Source organism: Lycorma delicatula, chromosome 10 (genome assembly GCF_047948215.1).
Source record: "Lycorma delicatula isolate Av1 chromosome 10, ASM4794821v1, whole genome shotgun sequence".
Classification (NCBI taxonomy): domain Eukaryota; kingdom Metazoa; phylum Arthropoda; class Insecta; order Hemiptera; family Fulgoridae; genus Lycorma; species Lycorma delicatula.
This window is the reverse complement of record NC_134464.1, coordinates 4,408,557-4,432,067: the sequence shown is the minus strand read 5'-3', so window position 1 is coordinate 4,432,067 and position 23,511 is coordinate 4,408,557. Positions and strand designations below refer to the sequence as shown.

Sequence of the window (23,511 nt, the reverse complement as noted above, 5' to 3'; positions counted from 1 at the left end):
GTGAATCGCCAACATAAAAACATATAGAAAGAAGTACACCATGACATCTTTTTTTATTGCATTCACTGAGTTCAGGGTAAAGGTAAAACAAAATATTTGCTCCATTAACTATGTAGTTTAAAATTATGAAGTTCTTCTAATAAACAAAACATCATCAAAACGGAAAAAATCAACTTCCACTACTGAAACTAAAAAAAGTAACAGCTTTTAAGTATCATAACTTTTACAATAATAATAATAATTTAAGATGTTTACCTTAAATCACACTGAACAACTTGCAAGATAAAAGTTAAAAAAAATATGTGGCTGTTAAATACAAAATGGACAAAGTGAAGAATTTTTTGATGTTAACTAACATTTAATACTGAATAATGCTTTGAAAAAGATACCTTTTGATTAATTTTTTAACCATGTGACGATAAAAAGTATAGTTCACAGATTACAGTAATATATAATGTATGATTTTATTTTTTTTTATGTAACTGACAAATTAACAACAAATGTAATCTTTATTACAAAAGCAGAAAAAAATTAGAAGATTAAAAACAGTTCTTTCACATAGAAAACAAAAATTTTGGTAAAAAACTTAAAAAGACTGGATTTTAATATTATTAAATGATAACAACAAGGTAACAGACAATTCTATAAACACTGTAATTTTTCAGATGCACAAAACCTAAATTTTAAATATTTTATAACACTGAATATAACATTTTTGAATATTTTATAAACTAAACTAATTCTTTTTCAGCGTTATTTATGTAACAATTTTGAAATTTTAATGTTTTTAACAGATATAAACAAAACTTGTAATAAATTAAAATTTTATTAGAAAAACTGATATAAATGTAAACCATCATAATTTGCAAAAGGTATTAAAAAAGTGACACAAATGCTCAGAAAAAAATAAATCTGTATAATCTCACAAATTAAAATTAAATCTTCCTGATAACACATGAAAATATAAAAAAAAATGTTGACAAAATTTAATAAGTAGATTACAACTATCTACTTATAAGGACATTTTATCTAATTAATAATTAACATATTAAGGAGAAAACAAGGTTTAAGAAGGAGAGAATTTCTTGACATGTGAATATTAACAGGTGCTAGAACATAGAGATTGTTTCATGAAGTATTTTGAAGGATAGATGCACACACTACTGGCATTTAAATTTGTTTTGTGGATACCTTAAAAATTATTTGAAATATATTCAGTTTTCAATATTTTATTTTAAATAAAAGTTAAACTTTATAGGCTGTTGAAACATATTTTGCAGTATCTGCGGTACTGTAGTTACAGTTCTATTCACTAAGAGATAAACCAGGTTTAATTATATTTTTTAATTTTTTTTTAACAGTTCTGAAATTAACTTTACTAAGTTACTATATAGGAAAATAATTTAAAATTTCAGTACGGCTTAAAATAATTATGGTGACAATAAGTCAAGAATCTCACAAGGATAATTAAAAGTGCAGAAATAAACTCATTAAATTGTATAATTCGGGTAAATTAATATATTTTTAATGCATAAATTTAAGCATTTAATTTATAAATAATCTTTACAGAACAAATGGTATTTTATAATTAATAATATTAATTACAAAAGATTTTAAAAAGAACGTAAACTTAAAAGTTCTGTGCTAAAACAGATGAGACTGGTATTTCATCATTACGAAGTATTATATAAAAAATTGTCCATTTTTAAAATGATTATCCCTTGTAAAGAATATTAGCAAAAGTATAACTAAATTGGGATTTTTTTTTTTAGAAAACAATGTAAAATTTATTGAAGATAAAATATGATAGTTATAAATATAAGAAAAATGAATAACAGGTAAGAACATTTACAAGTATTTATATTACCCCATCAGCCTACAAATCAGTGTGAAGGAAAATGAACAAAATATTCTTTAGTTGTTAATATTATTACATGCATTATCTTTGTTAAAAAAATATAGTTTGATGTAGTTTTATAAGCTTGTAAATCAGTACTGAGTAATTCAGAAATGAGATAAAATCTGTAACAGGAAATATATTGGGCTGTAAGAGTCAAAAGAGCCAGTGAGTTGAATGAACCGCATAATTTAACTGATCTAAATAATAAAGAGTAATACAACATAAACATCAGTAGAATAACTTTTTAACTCATTAATGCTCTAATCAGTTAGTACTGTATCATTCTGAAACAAAGTAACCAGCCAAATGCATCACAACTTGTGATTAAAGATACCTTTTTATAGATGCCAAGCCTTATTTAATAGCCATGTCACAACCGGTTTTTCAACTAAATTAATTTATTTAGTTTAATTGAATTTCAAGTTTATTTTACTTGATTTTAGTCATTTGAATTAATTAGTTTTCTGTATTAATTAATAAAGTTGGAGTTTGGGGTAGCTTTATCTATTTTCTTAAGTAGGAAATCCTTTATTTAGCGGTTGTGGTTAGGTTTAACATTTTTTTATTCTATCTATTTGGTCATTTTCTTTTTTAAGCAGTTTATATAGTTTATAAGCAGTTTTCAGTCCAGTAACCAATACAACAGTATAGCGATATTACAGAACATACAGCCAGGTAATCTGTTTTAATCGATCGGTATATACAAAACATACATTTAATACTTATTTACAGATCAATACCGATACAAATTAAACAATTTTTCCAATTTCCTTGACCTTATTAAGTATATCGATTAAATCATCAATATTTACATTATCGGATGAATTGTTGAAATTAAAAGTTTTTTCAACATTTTCAAAACTTTCGGAACCAGTTAATTCATTATTAACAAATGAAACATTAGTACTAACAGTTCTATGAGAAGAATTAATTAATGATGAAATTCTTTGCCGCATATTAATCAACACTGAATTACTAATACTACTGGTAACAGATGATGAATTTTTATCGTTTACTGTAAAATCTTTGCTAGATTCATTTCCCTTCCCTTGTTTTCTTCTAACTCCTTTTTTTGTTGTTGTTACACAATTACGTCGATTAATAGAATCATTATCAACATTAGTATTAGTAATATTATCAAAACTAACATCATTAGATGCAGATAAACGTTCATTAAAAATATTGGAATTTATTGTATCGCTGCTATTATCAAAATCTATAAGTCTACTATTAGATTCTAAATTAACAGTATCTAAAGAAGTTGTAATTACAGAGTTATTATTACCGGTTACATCTAAATTGTTTACATTTACAAAAGGACTTTTTACAATTGAAGTACATTCAATATGATTACTATAAGTATTAGAATTAGAATTATTACAAAAATTAATATCTTTATTGCCGGTTAAATCATGTTTAATCATTTCTGATGTTATATTATTTGAAGTATTATCATTTTTTAAAGAATTTGATATTTTAGAATCACAGTCACGATCATTAACAGATAAAGCAGTAAGATTACTGGATTGCTTTAAAATTTTGGTACTTTTTTTTTTATTATAAATATTTTTATTTTTAAAATTATTTTTTTTTGCTTTGTTGGCCCTAGAAATGATTAATTCTGATTTATTTTTTTTACATAAAATTTTTTCTTGAATTACTGATAAAGGTAACTCTTCAAAATCAACATCAGACATTGAATTATCATTTAAAATTAGTTTTGATGTATTATGATAATCATTGTTGTTATTACTATTATTAAAATTTTCTTCTTGAGATTTTGAATCGTTAAAAACACTTTCAGTCGATGCAGATACAGAATCATTAGTTTTAATATTTTTATAACCAGTAAAATTATAGCTAGAGTTATTACTGGATTCTAAATTTAAAAATGAACAAGATTCATTATTATTTTGTGTACTATCGTCAGAAATAATTGTGCTCATATTATCATTATGAATGATATTGTCTTTAAAATCTGATGGTTTTTTTTCATTATTAATTTCAGTACATTCTAATACGGTTTCATTATTTTCTTTTAAACTCAGTTTATCATCAGAATCCATAATTTTAAAATCAATATTATCTGTAATACTACTTTTATTCAAAGAAAGGTTTTTAGTTTTTTGACTTTTCTTAATATCATGAATAGTTTGAATAATTTGAGTATTATCGTTATTTATTTTTCTAATTACAACTCGTTTCCTTCTTTTAATTACCGCGGAAGATACCGGATTAAAAGATTTTAAAATATCAATAGTTTCTTTAAAAGTTAATTCAGGATCGATATGTTTTAAAAATATATCTTTATTAATACTTTTATCATCATTCAAATTAATATTTTTCAATAAATTACTATCGATAATTTCATTCTGCTGATTCTGTTCATTTGTTTCTAATGAACCACATATATTTGAAATTAAACGACTAAATGAAGATGTACTTTCATTAGATGAATCGGCATCAGCAAAAAGGTTTGGAATTTCTGTTGATTTATCTTGCTCTTGTTTTTGAGATTTTTCATCATCTTCAAAATCTTTCTCATTTGATAATATATCTTCATCGGGTTTCTTTGATGATAAATCTGAATTATATAACTCTTCTACATTTTCAGCACTTTCCATTTTTCTTTTCTTAGATGGTATTTTAACATCTGAACTTAAAGATTCTTGTTTATCTATTTCTTCCGTAATCTTAGACTCTATAATAAAAATAAAAAAAATAAATAAATAAAAATAATTATGAAAATTATTATACTTTAAAATATAATTTTACATTTAAATAATGATACTTATTTTACACACGAGCAAGACAAAATACCATCTATTACTTAATATATCCCATCTATAATGTCTGATCTGTCAACAACACATAACCTTTCACAAAGCATGTTGTTTAGATAGTAGAAAACCATTGTCATGTTAGTGCTATAGAACATGCAGTAAATATTAAATTATGTTTAAAACTTAGGTGCACTTGAGACTGTGCAATAGGAATATATATTGAGAATACTTGCAAACAGTTAGTTATTTAGGTGACTTGCAAAGTTCCCTTACTAAAAGCACTAAAGAATTTAGAAAATGCTTGACCCTTAGAAAATTTAAAGACTAAGAACCAGAGATGTCATCGGGCTCATTCATAAAATCATTGAAGAGAGATAGATAATTAAAGAGAGGAAGAGAAATCAGTCTGCGTTTCATAGATTTAGAGAAGACAATTGATAATAGTCAAATGGAAGAAAATGATATGAGATTTTAAAAAGAAAAATATAGAAGGTTAATTAAAGAATTATATATAAGATAAACAACAGGAATGAAAGTAAATAAGAATATGACAGACTGGATGGGTGGGTCTAGGTAGAGATGTTAGGCAAGGATGCACCAACACAATATTTACATTGCAGATATGATAAGGTATGTATTAGAAGAAAGAAAAGAACAGATAAGTATAAGAGGATGAAAAATAAGAAGCATAAAGTTTACTGATGATATAGTAATTCGAACTGCTGCCCCGCACACACACGCTTCAGAGATTATTAGCTTAGAGATTATTAAAGAATGGAAGAGTATGGAATGAAAATAAATGTAGGAAAAATGAAAATAAATATCAAAGAGGATTCACAGAGATAAGGACAAATGAAGGAAGAATAGATAAAGTAAAGAATTACAGATATTTCAGTACTACGGTGACAAGAGAACTGGAAGAATGCAACAGAGATAAAAGGAAGGATACCGATGGCAAAGGAAGGCTTCAGTAAGAGGGAATTGCTATGTAATAAAATTCTGAACTTAGAATTAAGGAAGAGGTTAGAAAAATGCTAAGTATGAGGGTCTTGTTGTAAGGAAGTGAAACATGGATGATGAAGGAGACAGAGAAGGACTGGATTGAGGCTTTTGAGATGTGAATAAGGAGAAAATAGTTTGGACGGATAGTGAGAAATGAGGAAGTAATCAACAGGATTAAAGACGGCTGCACTTATGCAAGAACTATACAAAAGAAAAGAGAACTGGTTAGGACATGTAGTTAGAGAGAGTGGAATCTTGACAACTGCACTGCAAAGGTCAGTAAAAGCAAAAAGGAAGCAAGGAAGGAGTAAATTAATATATGAGGTGAAGATTTGAAACTACAAGCCAACAAGCCAACAAGCCAACAAACAAGAAGGCTTGGGACAGAAAGGTATGGATGGCTACAGTGGTGGTGTAAGGGATCTGCTACCAGATAGAATGCTGGTTGATGATGATAGCAAAGTTCAAAAGCGATAAGAGAACTGCAAAGATTATAGCAAGATTGGATATTCAACTTCTGTTCAAAGAAATGCTTTACCAAAGTAAGAATATACTAAAGAAGATTATGATGCATCTATGAGAATAAGTGTTTGACACAAACAGGAAATAAATTATGACACTAAATTTTGACACTAAATTATAGTAGAATAAAATTTTTGCAAGTGTTTAATAATTTGCATTGCTTATAAGAAGATCAAAGATTTAGTTATGTGCACTACAAAAGACAACCATCAAACTGCTCATAGATTTAAAAAGATTATAAGAGTAGAAAATTTGACCGTTTTTGTTCTTACAATTAAAAGTCAAAATGCTAAAAAGAGATCTCCAAAGAATATTTTACTGATGTTAAAAATACCAGTGTTTTTAAGACAACACAGGAATTGTTAAGACATCATGAATTTGTCCTTTGGGGTGAAACTGTCATCGGTAAGTTTTATTTCAATGCAGAGGACAATTCACAATACCGACTTGAGTAGTAGGTAGTTTTAATTCAGAAAATGCATTGGTTTATGAAGCAGTAGATATCACTGATAATTCATACATGTAGAGAATGAACAAAAAGTTATGAAACCATGAATTCATTAATCCATTAAAGTGGGAAATTTGCTATTAGGTTGGCACTAATAGGTAGGTTGGTAATGCTTGACCTTGTGGCAATAACGTATACAATAATCAAGTAATTTCTGTCTATTTTGTTTGACGTGGCAAGTGAAGCTATAAAAAGACTATCATCGTTTATACAGCCTAAACTTGCGTTTATTCTTGATATTTATTTTAAGTAGCAATCTTTTTTTAATGTACTAGAAAAACTTTTCTGTAGTTTTCTCTTGATCAAATATACCAATAAGTAAACAATCTCATGCGCAGTTGCTTTTTTAGTGTAGATGAACTAAAATTTTCTGGCTGGCCACAGTTTTAAATAATGAATTTTTAGAGTGTGTCCATATACACTGAATGATCCCCTCGAAAGTCAATAAAAAGGCAGATTGGAATGTCAAATTGGGGTGTTTGCAAAACCACAAAAAAAATAAAAATATATCCATATTATTGTCATTCAAAAATTGCAAGAACCTGATCTCAGAAAAAGCCTGAATTATTGCAAACAGTTTAAATTTTTTTGCAGCAATATTCAGATCCTGGATAACATTTTCTTCAGTATGAGGCATGGTTTCATTTAATGGGTTATGTAATCTAATAGCCAGAAAAACCAACACTGAAGTAAAGTGAACCCTCATGTTTTCCATTACATTACATTACATTCAGAAAAGATCAAAGTATTTCTTGGAAGAGAATAACAGGTCCAATATTTTTCAAGGAGTTCATAACACTGTTAGAAGATGAATGAAATTGTTGGTTGCAGCAAGACTAGCAACAGCCCACGCATTAAATGACTCAATGTTGCTAGGCAAGTTCTTTGGGAAGAAAACAATTTCCTGTGGTCTACGGTTCCATAAGTTACCAGATATATCTCACCCACAGATTTTTTTGAGATTATTTAAACGAATACATTCAGAAAAAACTCACACAATTGATCAACTCAAATGAACATTAGAGTCAAAATATCCAATATAAATGCTACAACCACTAAAAAAGTGGCTGCTAACATGAAAAACATGCTGATGTCTGCACAACTGCAGATAGAGGGCATTTAGAACACATATTATAATAAAATTACTGTAACTTATTCCACCGGCTTCCATGGCACGAGTGGTAGTGTCTCTGCCTTTCACCCAGAGGTCCTGGGTTCGAATCCCGGTCAAATTTCTATTCGAACTAAATGATCATACCAGTCGATGCCTGCACACCTCATTAAAAAAATTATTTCTTTCTTCAAATTTAATAAAGTTTTTTCATATATCTGTTTTCATGTATGTCTTTTTCATCATCCTCGCTTTTATGTAGCTTTGTGTTTTGAGCAATTATTCCCAGTTTCTAGAATTAAAGTTACTGAATAAAGAATACGTGTTTGCTGACACTGAAAACATCCAATGGAATGCAACAACAAATCTTAAAGGTCCACAAAAAGCATTCAATTAAATATTCAAATAAAATACCAATTAAAATTAAAATTCATCAAACTGAACCAGTCACTTTAATATAGAAGTCGTACCCTTTGAGTAAAAAACAGATAATACTGTATTCTATTATCAGAGTTTTAAACTAAAGCTAGTAAACATGTTTGGTGTACTTATAACACAATAGAAAAAAAAAAAAATTTCTGCTAAGAATGAGAAGAAAACAGTTGTATAGAGTAAATCGCGAAGAGAAAAACCTGTTTGAAAAAAGATTTTATCAGATCGCATTAATTATTAACGATTAAAGTTAAAAATTTTTTGATTGTCAACCATATGATTTATTGATAAGTGTGTATTGGAAATTTTAAACAGAATATGAATTTCTGAAAATTATATAAAAAAAAAAATAAAACAAGAAGAATACTGATGTCCGAAAAATAAATAAATCGAGAAAAGGTGAAATCGGGAAATACCTTCAAACAAGTGTTAACAATAAGCTATAAGGGTAATAAACAGCGGTTTGCCGTAGCATTGTTGTTACCTTTTATTGTAGGGAATATGACGGCCCAACAATGCTACGGAAAACCGCTGTTTATTACCCTTATAGCTTATCGTTTCCTACGCAAGAACTATCGCATGAAAATAAACAAGAACAAAATAAAAGTAATGAAATGTAGTAGAAATAACAAAGATGGACCACTGAATGTGAAAATAGGAGGAGAAAAGATTATGAAGGTAGAAGAATTTTGTTATTTGGGAAGTAGAATTACTAAAGATGGACGAAGCAGGAGCGATATAAAATGCCGAATAGCACAAGCGAAACGAGCCTTCAGTAAGAAATATAATTTTTTCCCATCAAAAATTAATTTAAATGTCAGGAAAAGATTTTTGAAAGTGTATGTTTGGAGTGTCGCTTTATATGGAAGTGAAGCTTGGACAATTGGAGTATCTGAGAAGAAAAGATTAGAAGCTTTTGAAATGTGGTGCTATAGGAGAATGTTAAAAATCAGATGGGTGGATAAAGTGTCAAATGAAGAGGTATTGCGGCAAATAGATGAAGAAAGAAGCATTTGGAAAAATATAGTTAAAAGAAGAGATAGACTTATAGGCCACATACTAAGGCATCCTGGAATAGTCGCTTTAATATTGGAAGGGCAGGTAGAAGGAAAAAATTGTGCAGGCAGGCCGCGTTTGGAATATGTAAAACAAATTGTTAGGGATGTAGGATGTAGAGGGTATACTGAAATGAAACGACTAGCACTAGATATGGGGATCTTGGAGAGCTGCATCAAACCAGCCAAATGACTGAAGACAAAAAAAAAAGAAAAGCTTATCGTTACCACTTGATTGAAGGTATTTCCCGATTTCACCTTTTCTCGATTTATTTATTTATTTTTCAGACATCAATATTCTTCTTGTTTTATTTTTTTTTATATAATTTTCAGAAATTCATATTCTGTATAAAATTTCCAATACACACATATCAAAAAATCATATATGGTTGACAGTCAAAAAAGTTTTAACTTTAATCGTTATTAACTAATTAACGCGATCCGATAAAATCTTTTTTCAAATGGGGTTTTTCTCTTCGCGATTTACTCTATACAACCGATCTCATCTCAGTTTTAGGAGAAAATCTATGTATCACTGTGTAATCATTTGTTTTTCTTCCTGGCTGAAAGTTGTAAGTTTTGTAAATTTAAATACCATTCCACAATCAAAATACCAGAATATATTCGATTACTTAAACAATGTCTTAATCTCTTTTTAAGGTCAAATCAGTTACATACTTATAGCATAATGTTATTTTTAAACAAAATTTTATAATGGTTTCTAAACCAATACAGATAAAAACAAGTATTTAAGCATAGTGCTAGCAGTCAAATATAAATTTTACTGGCGAAGTAAAACATTTAGTTATCTGTTTTATTAAGCCAGTTTGAGTCAAGTTTTTTGACTAAATATGTTATTATTGTTCTCCCCACGATGAATTACAATTTTTTTTTAAGAGTTCTGCACATCGGGTACCGAAAATGTTTACATATGCACACAAAATGTCTGTACTGCAGATCTGTACAGAACTTGTACAGGTCATTCTCATTACGATGAGGCATCTTTTAACTGAATAGTAACCTGTGATTGAACATAAATAATCATTACAAACCTCAAAATCAAGAAAAAAGAATAAAGAGTAGAAACATACTGGATCTCCAATAAGAAGAAATTCAGAATGCAGCAAAGTCCAGACTAAGTGATGTTTACTGGGATGTGAGAGGTACTCTTGACCATTATTTAGGCAATGTATCAGTAGTGTTAGAGTCCTGAAGAATGGTTTCAAACTAACTATTTGTATTAAATGATTTGAATTGTTAAGTAAAGGAGTGGATTCTTCAACAGCACGATTGTTAAACCTCATACAACTGTATCGACTCTAGATATAAGATCACTGAATTAACCTGATAACTCTTAACACATCTGGTCGACATTTATCATTTTGTTACTATTAGAATACCAATTTATTTAGTATGTTAAAATTTGTAATAAACAGAAAACAATTTAGAAATAATGAAAAAAGCTTTATAAATATGATATTGTTCAGATATCATTCCGTAAAATTCCTTGCTGATGTAATACAAAAGTGTATACAAATACTTAGCGATAGAGAAATTATGTAAAAAAAAATAATGTAAACATTAGAATCTGTAAGCACTTGCTATTTAATCTATAGCATCTGAATGTTAATTTAGTTAATGACCATAATAGTTCATTTTTAGTCAAACAGATTGCTGCATTCTATTTGACTATCGCATATGTTCTGTTTGTATTGCTGTTGCACAAATACAGCGCAAAAATTATTCTCATCCTTTTAACATGATATTAATATTTCACCAGGAAAATTTGAAAATGAGTATATAAAACTGTCAGATACAAGCACTTAGTAACTCTCATGCGCATATGACTCTTATTAAGGAAAAAACTGATATTACTAGCCTGCACACTCTTTTATGAATAATTAAATGGTGGAAAAGAATTCAAAGAGACTAAAAATACAATGAATAATCAAACATTTTAAAAGGAAAGATAGCACATACCTTTATCAGAAGAAAGTTCTTCGATATCCATTTCAATATTTTTCATATTATCATTTTTATTTTCACCTGGAAATCGATCGACTATATCTTCAGATATTAATACTTTAACATTGTCTTCATTTTTATTATTATCAGTTTTTAAATTTGATTTCTTTGCTTCATAATTATTTTTTATTATTATTTTAGATTTTCTATCGTTTTTAGTAACATTTTTGTTACTGCTAAAATTAAAATCATCACAAGCGTTATCATTATCACTGACATGTAAAATTTCAGAACAATTTGAAACATCTGCTGATAATTTTCTACGTTTAGTTCTCGGCACATTGCTATTTTCATCATCGCTATGATGATAATTATTATTATCAAAATGACTATTATTTTTTTCCAAGTTGATACTTTCTTTTAATTTCAATTCACGACTGTTAACTATTCTGTTTAAAATATTTCTAAATGAAAGTTCTGAATTTTCATTATTACTGTTAACATTTTTAGATGAAGAACATAGTGTATACTCCTCACTTATTAAATCAGATGAAATCATTTTTTTATTCCCCATATTTAATAATAATTTATTATCAATTCTAGTCGTCGGTATACTAACTCTTAAACATTTTAACTGAACTGCACTATTAATGATAGTATCATCATCATTTTGGCATTTTACTACAGATTTATTTTCTATTAAATCAATATTTTTATTAACAGATACCTCCTTAAGATCACAAGAACTTTTTGAACCTTTATCGGTTACAATATAACTTTCAATGTTTTCATCAATTTTATTCAGTCGACTATTATTAATTTCATTATTTATATTGTTAGAACTGTTTTGAGATCCCAAACTTTCCTTTTCAGGAGAAGAAATTTGATGTTTTGAAAAATTCAATAAAACATTTTCTACAGGTATACCGTGTAACAATCCATTATCAGCGATAACTAAATCATTATGCAAATCTGAATTACTTTTTATCGATATTTCTTTATTATTATTATAATTATTACATTCATTATTATTCTGAATACTATTACTAACAAAACAGTTCTTTTCATTATCGATTAATAAATTAGTTTCACTCTCTTTTATATTTATTAAAACATCATTTTCCTTTAAATCTTGTTTAATATCGACATTCGTATCCGATAAAATAATTTTATCTTCTTCATTATTATCGGTAAAATTTCTGTTAATTTTATCAACATTTAACATATTAGTACTTATACATATGTTTTTATCTGTTACTAGCATGTTTACAAAAGAATCCTCCTTCTTACTGGTATTTATAATTTCAATTACTGTGTCATTTTCCATAGTTTTATTATCTAATGAATTATTTTCATTTAAATTAAAAGATAAACATCGATTAAATCTAACATTATTTTTTAAAAAATTTACACCGCACCATAATAAATTTTGTGGTAAATTATTAGATTTATTATTAAATAATAAAAATTTAGGGAAATATTTTATTAATTTAGGATTTGATTTTATAACAATATATTTAAATCTAACATTTGGCGATAATTTTTTTAATTTAAAACTACTACTTCCAATACAAATATTTTCAGGTATCAAATTGTCTTCACTTTCATCATTATTAAAAGGATCATATAATTCACTTATGTTTTCTTTTTTTTTACATTTAATTTTATCATTACTATAATCATCATTTTTCAAAAAATTATCATGTTTTACAGTATTCTCATTTTTAAACAAATTAAAATTATCCGCTTGAAATACTGGCGATGATAATTTACATTCAGTAATATTTTCATTATTATCATTTTCATTATCTTTTTTCAACAGTGCAGATGATACTTCTATAGAAGACATATAATTATCTTCACCGGGTATTCCAGGATTAATAACAGAATTATTCAAATGAATTTCTTCACCATCTTTATATAAATCATGATTTTCATTATCACAAAGAGATGTTCTTCGTGATGAATCATCGGTTACTTGTTGATCTAATTTTATTTTATCGTTTGGAGTATGGAAATTAACATCACTAAATTTGGTTTTTCTTCTCCTTCTTCTCCTCCTTCTCAATTTTTTTTTCGTATCTAACTGTTGATGTATTGGTGGGGGTGGTGGCGGAGGAGGTAGTGGTAGTGGTGGTGGAGGTGGTGGTGGTGGTGGTGGTGGTGGTGGTGGTTGAAATACTGGAAACGAACCGTGCATCGGTACTCTGATAGGATAAGGAAATCTTGGATGATGAATTATTTTATATGTTTGTGGTGGTGGAGGAAGATGAGGATGTGCAATTATATTAGGAAATACTGATGCATGTAAATTAGATTGAGTACTTATACCATCGATTTTGCTTTTAGATCCTGTATCTTCTGAATCGAACATCATAACATTTCCAGGAGGTGGAGGTATCTGATACTGATTCATCGAGATATGACATAATGATAGCGGTACAAACGAAGTATAAGTTGTAATAAGTTGCATGTTTTCTTCATCGCTGCTTTCTTCCATACAGACAGATGTAGATGAATTAATATCCATTACTGGAGCCGGACTTACAGATTTTGATGGCAGCGATACAGGTAATGGAGGAGGTAAAGAAGCAACAATGGCTTCATTATTTGATGTTAAAATTGCAGCATTTTTAGTAAACTCCTGAAAAATAACATACGCAATAAAAACATTGCTATAAAAAATTTCTCATCGGTTTCAGTTCTAACATTATAAACATTAAAATTTTACAATGGTTCTGAGATTTTGTAAAAGTCAATCAATCTCCAAGAAAGAAAACGCATTTTTACTAAAACTCTTTTCCTTTACCTAAAATAATTTTTATTTGAAAATAACATTACCATGGATCAGGCAGTTATTTTCTGTAAATAACACATATTAATAAAGTTTGGCTTCACCCTGAAATTTTTAAGTTTTAAAGCTGTTATATTAAATTAGAAAAATGCTATTATTTTTAGAATCTTTATCAGTCTATTTGTCACACTATAACATAGAAGGCACAGATCCAATTAAATAAAAAAATTTTTCAGCGTTGGAAAACTTGATTTATCAAAAAGAATAACAGGGTATATAGAATTTCAACAAATTCCCAGGATAGCATTCCTCACTCAAACAATTTTCTAAATTTTCATGGTTATTTTGCATTGTCATAAAAATTTATAGTAATAAAAATTAAAATCAGTACGATTTTCAACATATGACTAAAAAATTATTTTTTAAAATTGCACTCTACTCCTCTCTGCTGAAAAATGGTTTTCTTCAATCTTTCACTTCTGTTTTCTATTAAAAAAAATCATACGAACAAAAACTGAGATTTTCAACACCTTTTATCCAAAACTAAATTTTTTAAAATTGAGCAGTATCTCCATTATATTCTTAAAAGGCAGTGTGTTAGAAACTGTTCTACTGGAGATTGCACGAACTCCACGTCATATAAGGATTGTTTTTCTTTTTTTTCTTCACAAAAATGAGGAATGCAACTTCAAAAGAAATTAACATTGCATTTATAATTTCTTGAGTTTTAATATTACTGAAGGTATTAATTCAAATGTAATAGAATATGATGATACATTTTGATGCCTGCTTTCTGCCATCTTCTGATCACTGGTGAAAAAACAACTAAACCGCTTTCATATTTCCTCGACTAAACTAGACAAGGGAACAAACAAGTAACATTCCATATACACTTTCCACCAGCACGGCACGGTCGGCACTGCAGGAGCGATAGTGCTCTCTCTCACTCACAACCTTGTGTGCAGCTTCCTATGAGCGCATGTGCACAACAGCAAACACCATCCTGCTGGAACTGTGAAGCGCACAGTTCCATACAAAACTTTTTCTATCTTTTTCATAAACTGGGGGATGGCTACTGACATTAAGCTTAAGGATTATATATCGTACAAGTATAAAGAAAAAAGGACTTACATTAAATGTTACCGATAATATCAAGTGAAAATAGGGAGTGCTGCATTTCCACAGTATCTATACGTAAGCCAACACCAGTCGTGATACACAATTCATTTTTTGAAAAGTAGGAGGAACATCTGCAGCCAAGATCCACTATCGGCTGTACATTGTTTATGGTAATAATGTAGTGGGTGATGGTTCTGTAAGAGAATGAGGGCAGGAAATTCAGGGAAACGTGAACTAAAGTGCATGATGAGTGGCAACACATTCCATTTTGAGTAATGAACTTGAAGAAACTGAACATGCTATTGTGAAAAACATCGCTTCACAATTACTAAGGTTATTGAAAATTTTCCTCAAATTTGAAGGTCCACTCTTTATGGAACCATCACAAACAATGAATTTTTGTAATTAATGTCTACAGCGAGTACCAAAATAACTTACAAATGCCCACAAAACAAAAATAGGAGCAGCAATGACTTTTCTTCAGAATAAAGAAAGTGAATTTTTTGACAGTATTGTTACCGGGTATGGAGATCAATACAAAGACAAAAGACAGTTTCAAACAGCGGACACACACGCACGCACGCGCTAAACAAGCTCAAACAAACAAAATTATGGTAATATGGTTTTAGGACTGTAAAGGAATTTTGTGATTGAATTTATGAAGCTGGGTATGGCAATAACCACAGAAATTATTGCAAAACATTAAGAGACAGATTTAGAATAAATGCCTGAGGGATGTTAACCAAGAGAATTTTTTTCGCACGATAATGCGCAGCATCAAACCGCAACTAGCACTAAGGGTGTGGCAAACAAGTTTAACTGGCAGACCATCCACATTACAGCCCTGATTAGGCACTGTCTGATTTTCATCTGTTGACAAAACTGAAGAATAAGGCGGTTAGTCCACACTTAATACCAATGATGAACTCATGGTTGAAGTCAATGAATAGATGGGTATTTTGGTGACAGGGTTCTTTGAAGAGAGAACAAACAAGATGGTGTCACAATACGACACATGCTTGAATTCGGGTGGGGACGATGACGAGAAGTAATATAAATATGTATGCAACTTGTATATAGTAATTTTTTCTGTTAATTTTTATTACTTGACTGCAAGTTAATATATAAATAGCCTTTGCATATCATTTTTTTAAATTTCCTTTTTATAATTCTTCAGTTTGATCGTAAAAACAATTTTTTTTATCTTTTACTTTTTTAATGCTAAAGGCTTGTTGTTAAATATAAATAATTACAATAAATTAATTTTAAAAATTAGTCTTAAAATTATAACTAATATTTACACCTGACCCGATAACAACCAAAGCTAATTTAAAGAACATCTGCAATATTCAATAAGTAAGCCTGCCAGTAGATTACTTTAGTATGCTTTCATTAAAATATCATAATTTTTTAAATTAAATTTCAAAAGTCTATAGTATTATGAAAACACATATAATTAACATAATGTTAAATGCTTTCAATATTATTTTTTGATGCTAATTGTATAAATAAAAATGGGAATAACATACTTATTCTGTTTAAAACAAGACATAACAAACATCAAACAAGTTCACTTAAATGCCACTTTTGATTTATTTATTACTGTAGAAATTAACATAATTGAATGCATAATTATATTCTAAAATTACTATGGCCTTTAAATAAAAACATTTAAACTTAATATTTTTTCAATGCATTACCACTGCAACGAGATTTCTTAAAACATTTAAAAACCCATTTTCTCCATTACAAAAGTCATATTATATTAATTTGCTTCAAAAATTAGGAGAAAATATTATTTAATAAATAACATAATTCATACACACCTCATGTTTTACAGTACTGATATTAACAGATGTAGCCATAATATTCCCAGTAGTAGGTGTTGAAGGGGCATTTATACTAGAATCTTCGCTGCTTATAACAGGACTACAAATTTTTGATGGATTCCCCTAAAACAAAAAAAGTTACAAGTCCATATTAACTAATTTTTTATTTTTCAAAATAGATAATAATAAAATAATTATTAACAATTATCTTACAATTTAATCTCTTATAAGCTGTTTTATTTTCAATTACTGGTCAGCCAAGCCATTTAAAAGTAGGTATTGAAGTACGTAAGTGAATCATCATTATTTATTATATTATATTTACTCATGAGTAAATAAAGATTGAAAAATTAAGTTTTTCTAAGTAAGTATATTAAGTAACTATATATTAAGTATTTTTAAGTAAAAACATTACCATTTTGATATTATGAGATATTTCCATTAACTTGCTTTTTTCTACACAGTATCCTTTTATCTATTTAAGGATACTTCTACATAAGAGAATTTCTAATATATATGGGAGTGTCCCTTGAGGTGTTGACCAAAAATGAAGGGATCGATTCAGGACATCAAAATAAACAATAAGTTCATGCAGACAAACACCCAAAATCCTGCTAAATTTTTCCTTGTCCAACATTTTGTGTTTTTCAATAAAAATTTATATTTTAAGAACTTTAATAAAATATTTTAATGAAGTTTTGTTTACATGTTTCCAAAAACATTTTCCATATCTTAAGTAAGTTCGAAAATTTTACCTTTTTAAAAAGCAGGAGCATGTTTCTTTTTACCTCAGAAATATATTATCCTGATGAGCAACTGATACATCAGCCAGATATGAATGTATATTAGATAATTAATATACCTTAACTATTTTTCGAAAAACAATTATCAGCTACAATGGCTGAAAGGAGGAGGGCATCTGTTATATGCGCAATATTTGATAAATCAGTAAATGTTGCGTGTAGCTCATCATGATAAATCCTTCCTCAGTACATTGTGATCAGGAGACCTACTTACTACTACTACTTTTACAAAATGTGAGCTTGCACTCACACATACCTGAATTTGAATATGACCAAAATCAGAATAAAAATTTTTTTTATAGGTAATTTTTTTTATAGGTAAAATTAATGTCCTATTTTTCTGTTAACATGTTATTATTTTTTTGTATACCTGATAATCTCAAGTAATTCATTAATTATGATCCACGTTCATTAGTTATTTTGCGATTGTTAAAAATGAGAAATTTCAGTATAACTATTGTATTGCCTATATATTTTCTTCATTATAATTTATAAGAGAAAAATTGTTTAAATCAGCAGTTTGTTTTACCCATGTATACATTATCACAGTGATTGAATTTTGTTTTATACATTCAACTTATATATTTATATTTGCAATTTCCAAATGCTTTTGTTTGCTTTGTAAGCTAAACCATTATTATTATTATTATTATCATATTATTATGACCTTATTACATAGACTTCTTTACTATATACATTTATAAAATTTCTTAACTTCATTATTTGTGTAATTGCATGTTATGTACTTTAAATTTTTTTTTAAAAGCACAGTTTTTTAAATGTTGAGTTAACTGTTTTAGCAATTTTTTCGTTAATTAATTTTTGCACATATGTTATCTATTACGTCTTCTTGGTTTTGGTGTTTCAGTTTGCTATAAAAATGATTTCTTTTAAATTATCTATTTGCTCCTTCCTCTAAAAACAGTACTGACATTATTTTGTTTATTATATTAACAAATATTGACTTTATTTGATTGAATACCATTTAATCATTTATAAATAACTTTTTTTTAATTATTTTATTATTTTTTAGGCTTATGACAACCAATTTCAATACAGTTATTAATCTTGAAAACTTAGTTTCTTAATAAAAATAAGTTTGAAGTTCCAACAGTTCCTTAAGTTTCAAATGAAAATGTAATTTTTTTGTACAAGTTTAAAATTAACATAGTTCGCTGTTCATTATCGATCTCACTATTGTACCTTAAGCATTTACCACCTTCAAAATTATAATTTTATAGTATACTATGAGCACATGTAATGTCTGCCTCTTACTACATTTTTTACAAATTTATTTAGATACATCTCAGATATGATTGCTGACAAAAGCCATTCCCCACTGATAATAATCCTTTGCATATTATTAAAATCTGATGTCTAACATAAATTACTTTTTTAATTAAATAATATTATAAGAACATCTAACCGTATTGTTAAGTTATAATTAAAAATTACAATCAACAAACTGAGAATCAAAAGATATAGCTAAATAAATTTTGTTTACGCTGCAAGTTGATTCATTTATTATTATTGATCATTTGTTAATTATCAGTATAAAACAAACCGTCAAAACCAAAATAAATAATATCAGTCTCAATCGGTTTTAGCAGCAAAGAATTTTATAATATTTATAATGGCAATTGAACATAATTTTTATATTGAGTACATAAATATCTATCTACCTTTCTTAGCTTCATCATAACTTAATCAAATGTTGATGCGTTCAAATATATTCTATTTTCAAAAGAGTACAGCTAGTTTTGAAAACGCGTCAAAATGTGATTTAGTTATAATAAAGTTAAGAAAGGTAAATAGATATTTGTACTCTATATAAAAATTATGACAATCTTAACAGAAAATAAATATTTTTTAATAATAGTGATTGAACATTTTAAAAATTAACCGGCATAATTTTTTAAATTTTGACCTAATTAAAACACATTCACATTACCTCTAAAATAAGTAAATATAAATAGATATTTATAAGAAATTAACATACATTAAACATACACTTTGAACCGGTCAATAAAAACAAAACAATTTTTATGAAGATTATATTAATTTATAAATTATGCAAAAACCAGGTACAAACAGCCGGCAATGAATTGCATCAATTTGGGGGGGGTAAAAATATATGGCTAATTTTTTTTAAAGAAATACTAAAGAGTAAGGGCTACCAAAAAATTAGAATTTTTACATTTTAAGTTTAACGCAAGATGGACTTATATTAAAAAAATTGTTTAATACATTTTGTTACCACAGATGAGTGGAGTGGGATGGGCAAAAAATATTTAGTGTGTTTGAAAGCCTACTGATGTAGAAAATTATACGAAAACACTCCCATTAATTCCTTTTCTGACAAAAGATAAAGCTATTATATATTCTATATATATTTATACATTTTTTAGAAAGAGGGAGGAATATTAAATATTTTTTTTTGTTGTAATTTTTGATCTAAATAAAAAAAACTTCAACATTTTTACATTTAAGATTTAAAATACATAAAGTTTAAATGTACATTTAAAGATTTAAAGTTGAGAAGATTTAAAATTTTATTTAGGTCCCATTTTTACAAACATTCTTTCTCCCAAAGGTAATGTCTGCTACCAAGTTTGAAGAAAATCAGTCATCAGGGTCCAGATTTATAAGACTGAATACAGGCTAACACAGATATGATCATATGCACCAACTTCAGTCTGACAAGAATACATTTTTTGGACTCGCGAGCATTAGAATAAAGAATTTTTTTCACAGACTAACAATTTTTTTTTAAAGCTTCTCCTTAAGGCAAAAAGCTTGAAAAAGGTCATTTTTTCAGCAAAGAATGCTTTCACGTTATCATCACCTGGGTCAAAAAGTAACAAAACGCCCCTTCTCAGATATTAAAATATTAATAAAATAAGGTTAAAACTAAGATAGCAATAAGATTAAAACTAAAATAATAGAAGAAATGTAACCATTTTTTTAACTGATCTATATACTTTCCCATTACAGCTATGGCAGCATACATTGCTACAGCCAGGGAAGTAACAAAAACAATTCTGCAGCACAATAATCAGTTAGTTTACTGGTTATTAGATGGTATTATCTATTCCTTTTTGTTCTGTGCTAAGCGTTTTGCCTTGACATATTTAATGTAAATATAGAATTTTTTTAGATATATTTTTTTATTTTATTGCTGATTAAAATAGCTATTTTTAATATCAATAGTTATTTTGCACTACAATAATTTTTTTTCTTAATGATAAATAACTTATGGGTAAACACATTTTTTTGGTTTTTTAAAATATTTTGAAAAATAAATAAGTAAATTATAGTAATCATGAGCAAATTAAAGAATAATGAAACTGCAAAAATTAAATTTTTGTTTTATATTTGAATTAAAATTTCCTATTTATGTACAATGGCTGAAAAGAGAAATAAAATGCTAAAAAAAATTTTTAATTAAAACAAGCGCATCGGTATATGGACACTTGATGGAAGAGAAGCTTCTTACGCAAATTATATGAATTAATGGTTCAAAATAATGTATATGCAATACTCACAAATGATAAATTGTTTATATCAATAAGAAATATTAATTAAAAATTTAAAAACATTGTATATAACAAAAACATTGTGTAATACAAAGAATGAATCGGTTATTAAAATAAAAATTATAAATATGAGAGTAACCAAAAACCGTTCACAAAAGAGTAACACTATCATTTTTTGAACACGATTCTTGAATGAACTGTGTTGTTAGCTAGCACATGATGTTTTTTCATGACGCTGCTTTTTTCTCAGTTGATTCCTCATCCCAAAGCCTGCATTAAGAAGCTTTGCTTCAAAAAAACAAATATTACAAGAAGGCAGGTTCACAAAGCATTTGTGAATAAAATTGTACAACAAAACAGACACCCGGCATTAAAAAAAAATGTGTTCAATGAATTTTAACAACAATTAATTTACAAAGCATTGTAGTACGATACATTTTATTTAAAAATATATGTAGCAAATAAATTTACAATAAAAAATTTTACTAAGTGCAACATGATGGTGTTTTTAAGTGTATTTTTCACCCCAAAAACAAGCTTACCTGTAGAAAATACAATAGGAATCAAATATATTTGAAAATAATTTATTTAATGTCTTATAACAGTAGTTATCACACAATTAGTATAATAACATTTTTCAGAATATAACACCTTTTACAAAAATTCTATCATCTATAAATAAACAACATAATAAACTGTATAATTGTTTATATTATTCTCAACATATACGAGGACTATTCAGAAAGTAAGGAACGTTTCCACCTGACGCCGCCAGGCGCACGCCAATCGCGTATATATTGGTGTGCTCGTGCTCGGCACCTGTCAGCATCCAGCCGTGACAACGGGAACATCTCCGTTTTTTTATATACAAATTTGAAATGTGTGCTGCAATAGAAAATCCCGCCAGTTGTGCGGTCTGTGATTCGTTTTTTGTTGGCAAAAAACTTAAAACCAATAGAAATTCATCGGGAACTCTGTGAAGTGTACGGGAACAACGTAATGAGTGAAAGTTCTGTCAGGAAGTGGTGCATTCAGAAATGGCCGAACAAACGTTCACGATAAAGAGAAGAGTGGACGTCCGAGCATTGTGACTGACGATCTGGTCTCCAAAGTTGACAAAAGATTCGTGAAAACCGCCGTTTAACAATAACTGAGCTTTCTCTATGTTTCCCAGAAGTTTCACGGATTTTATTGTTTGAAATTGTTTCACAGAAGCTAGGCTACCACAAATTTTGTGCAAGATGGGTGCGTCACTGTGTGGTTGAGATCACAGGCGGCAGAATTCTATGACACAGAAATTTCAAAGCTTGTCCACCGCTATGATAAATGGCTGAATTTGTATGGTGATTATGTTGAAAAGTAGTATTTTAGTCCCTCTTTCACATGTATATAATAAAAAATTTTTCTTGTACTTGGTTTTTCAAAATTCCAAAATGTTCCCTACTTTCTGAATAGCCCTCGTATTATGATACAATCATAAATAAAATAAATTAACAGATTTTTATAAGTATAAATCTCAATGTGCATAAACATCTTACTGCAAATCAAAAAAGTTGTGTGTGTGTGTGTGTACAGCATGAAACACACACACACACACACACACACACACACACACACAATGTTACAAAAAAATTACTATTAATGGAACAAATACATTTATTTTATACAGTTTGTATTATACATTATTTGACATAGTTTTTGTCAACAGACCATCATAGTGCATATATTACAGGCAAGTTTGGTGTCTATTATTATACTTAATTATTGATACATGAATTCTAATAAAAAAAATATATATTAACAGTAATTTATGGTAAATTTCTCTTTTAAATACTAACACAACCTACCTGTAAAACTGACGAATGACTGCTACTGCTGCTGATTAAGGATGTAAATTTAATACCATTTCCGAGAGGTTGTGTTGTAACATTCATAGCTTGATGGTAAACCTTCATATAAATTAAAAATAAACACATAAAACTAAAAAAAAAAGTGCATTGAAATAAATTGACAAAAAAATTAATAAATTAAAGCTCAAGCTAATAATAAATTAAAATTAAGTAATTTTATAAATCTCTAAAATGTAACATTTCAGTCTCAAAACTGGAACATATTCATCTTATATACAAACGCTAAATTTCAATAAATATCT

At 28.0% G+C, this 23,511-nt stretch overlaps 1 protein-coding gene across 11 annotated transcripts in view; it reads right to left on the bottom strand.

Annotated features, from left to right (window-relative positions):
- Positions 1-362: 362 nt before the first annotated feature.
- Positions 363-23,511, bottom strand: part of LOC142331370 (uncharacterized) — a 120,094-nt gene continuing 96,945 nt past the window's right edge. For 7 of the 11 annotated variants that reach the window (XM_075377228.1, XM_075377226.1, XM_075377222.1 and 4 more), the window contains 4 exons: positions 23,207-23,308; positions 17,018-17,143; positions 11,294-13,922; positions 381-4,601 (listed from right to left, as the gene is read on the bottom strand). In XM_075377228.1, the coding sequence (XP_075233343.1) occupies positions 2,650-4,601; positions 11,294-13,922; positions 17,018-17,143; positions 23,207-23,308 (4,809 nt within the window). In that variant the 3' untranslated portion in view covers positions 381-2,649. Of the gene's footprint in view, positions 4,602-11,293; positions 13,923-17,017; positions 17,144-23,206; positions 23,309-23,511 lie in introns of all 11 variants that reach the window. The other 4 variants (XM_075377221.1, XM_075377232.1, XM_075377230.1 and 1 more) reach the window with 2 other exon arrangements.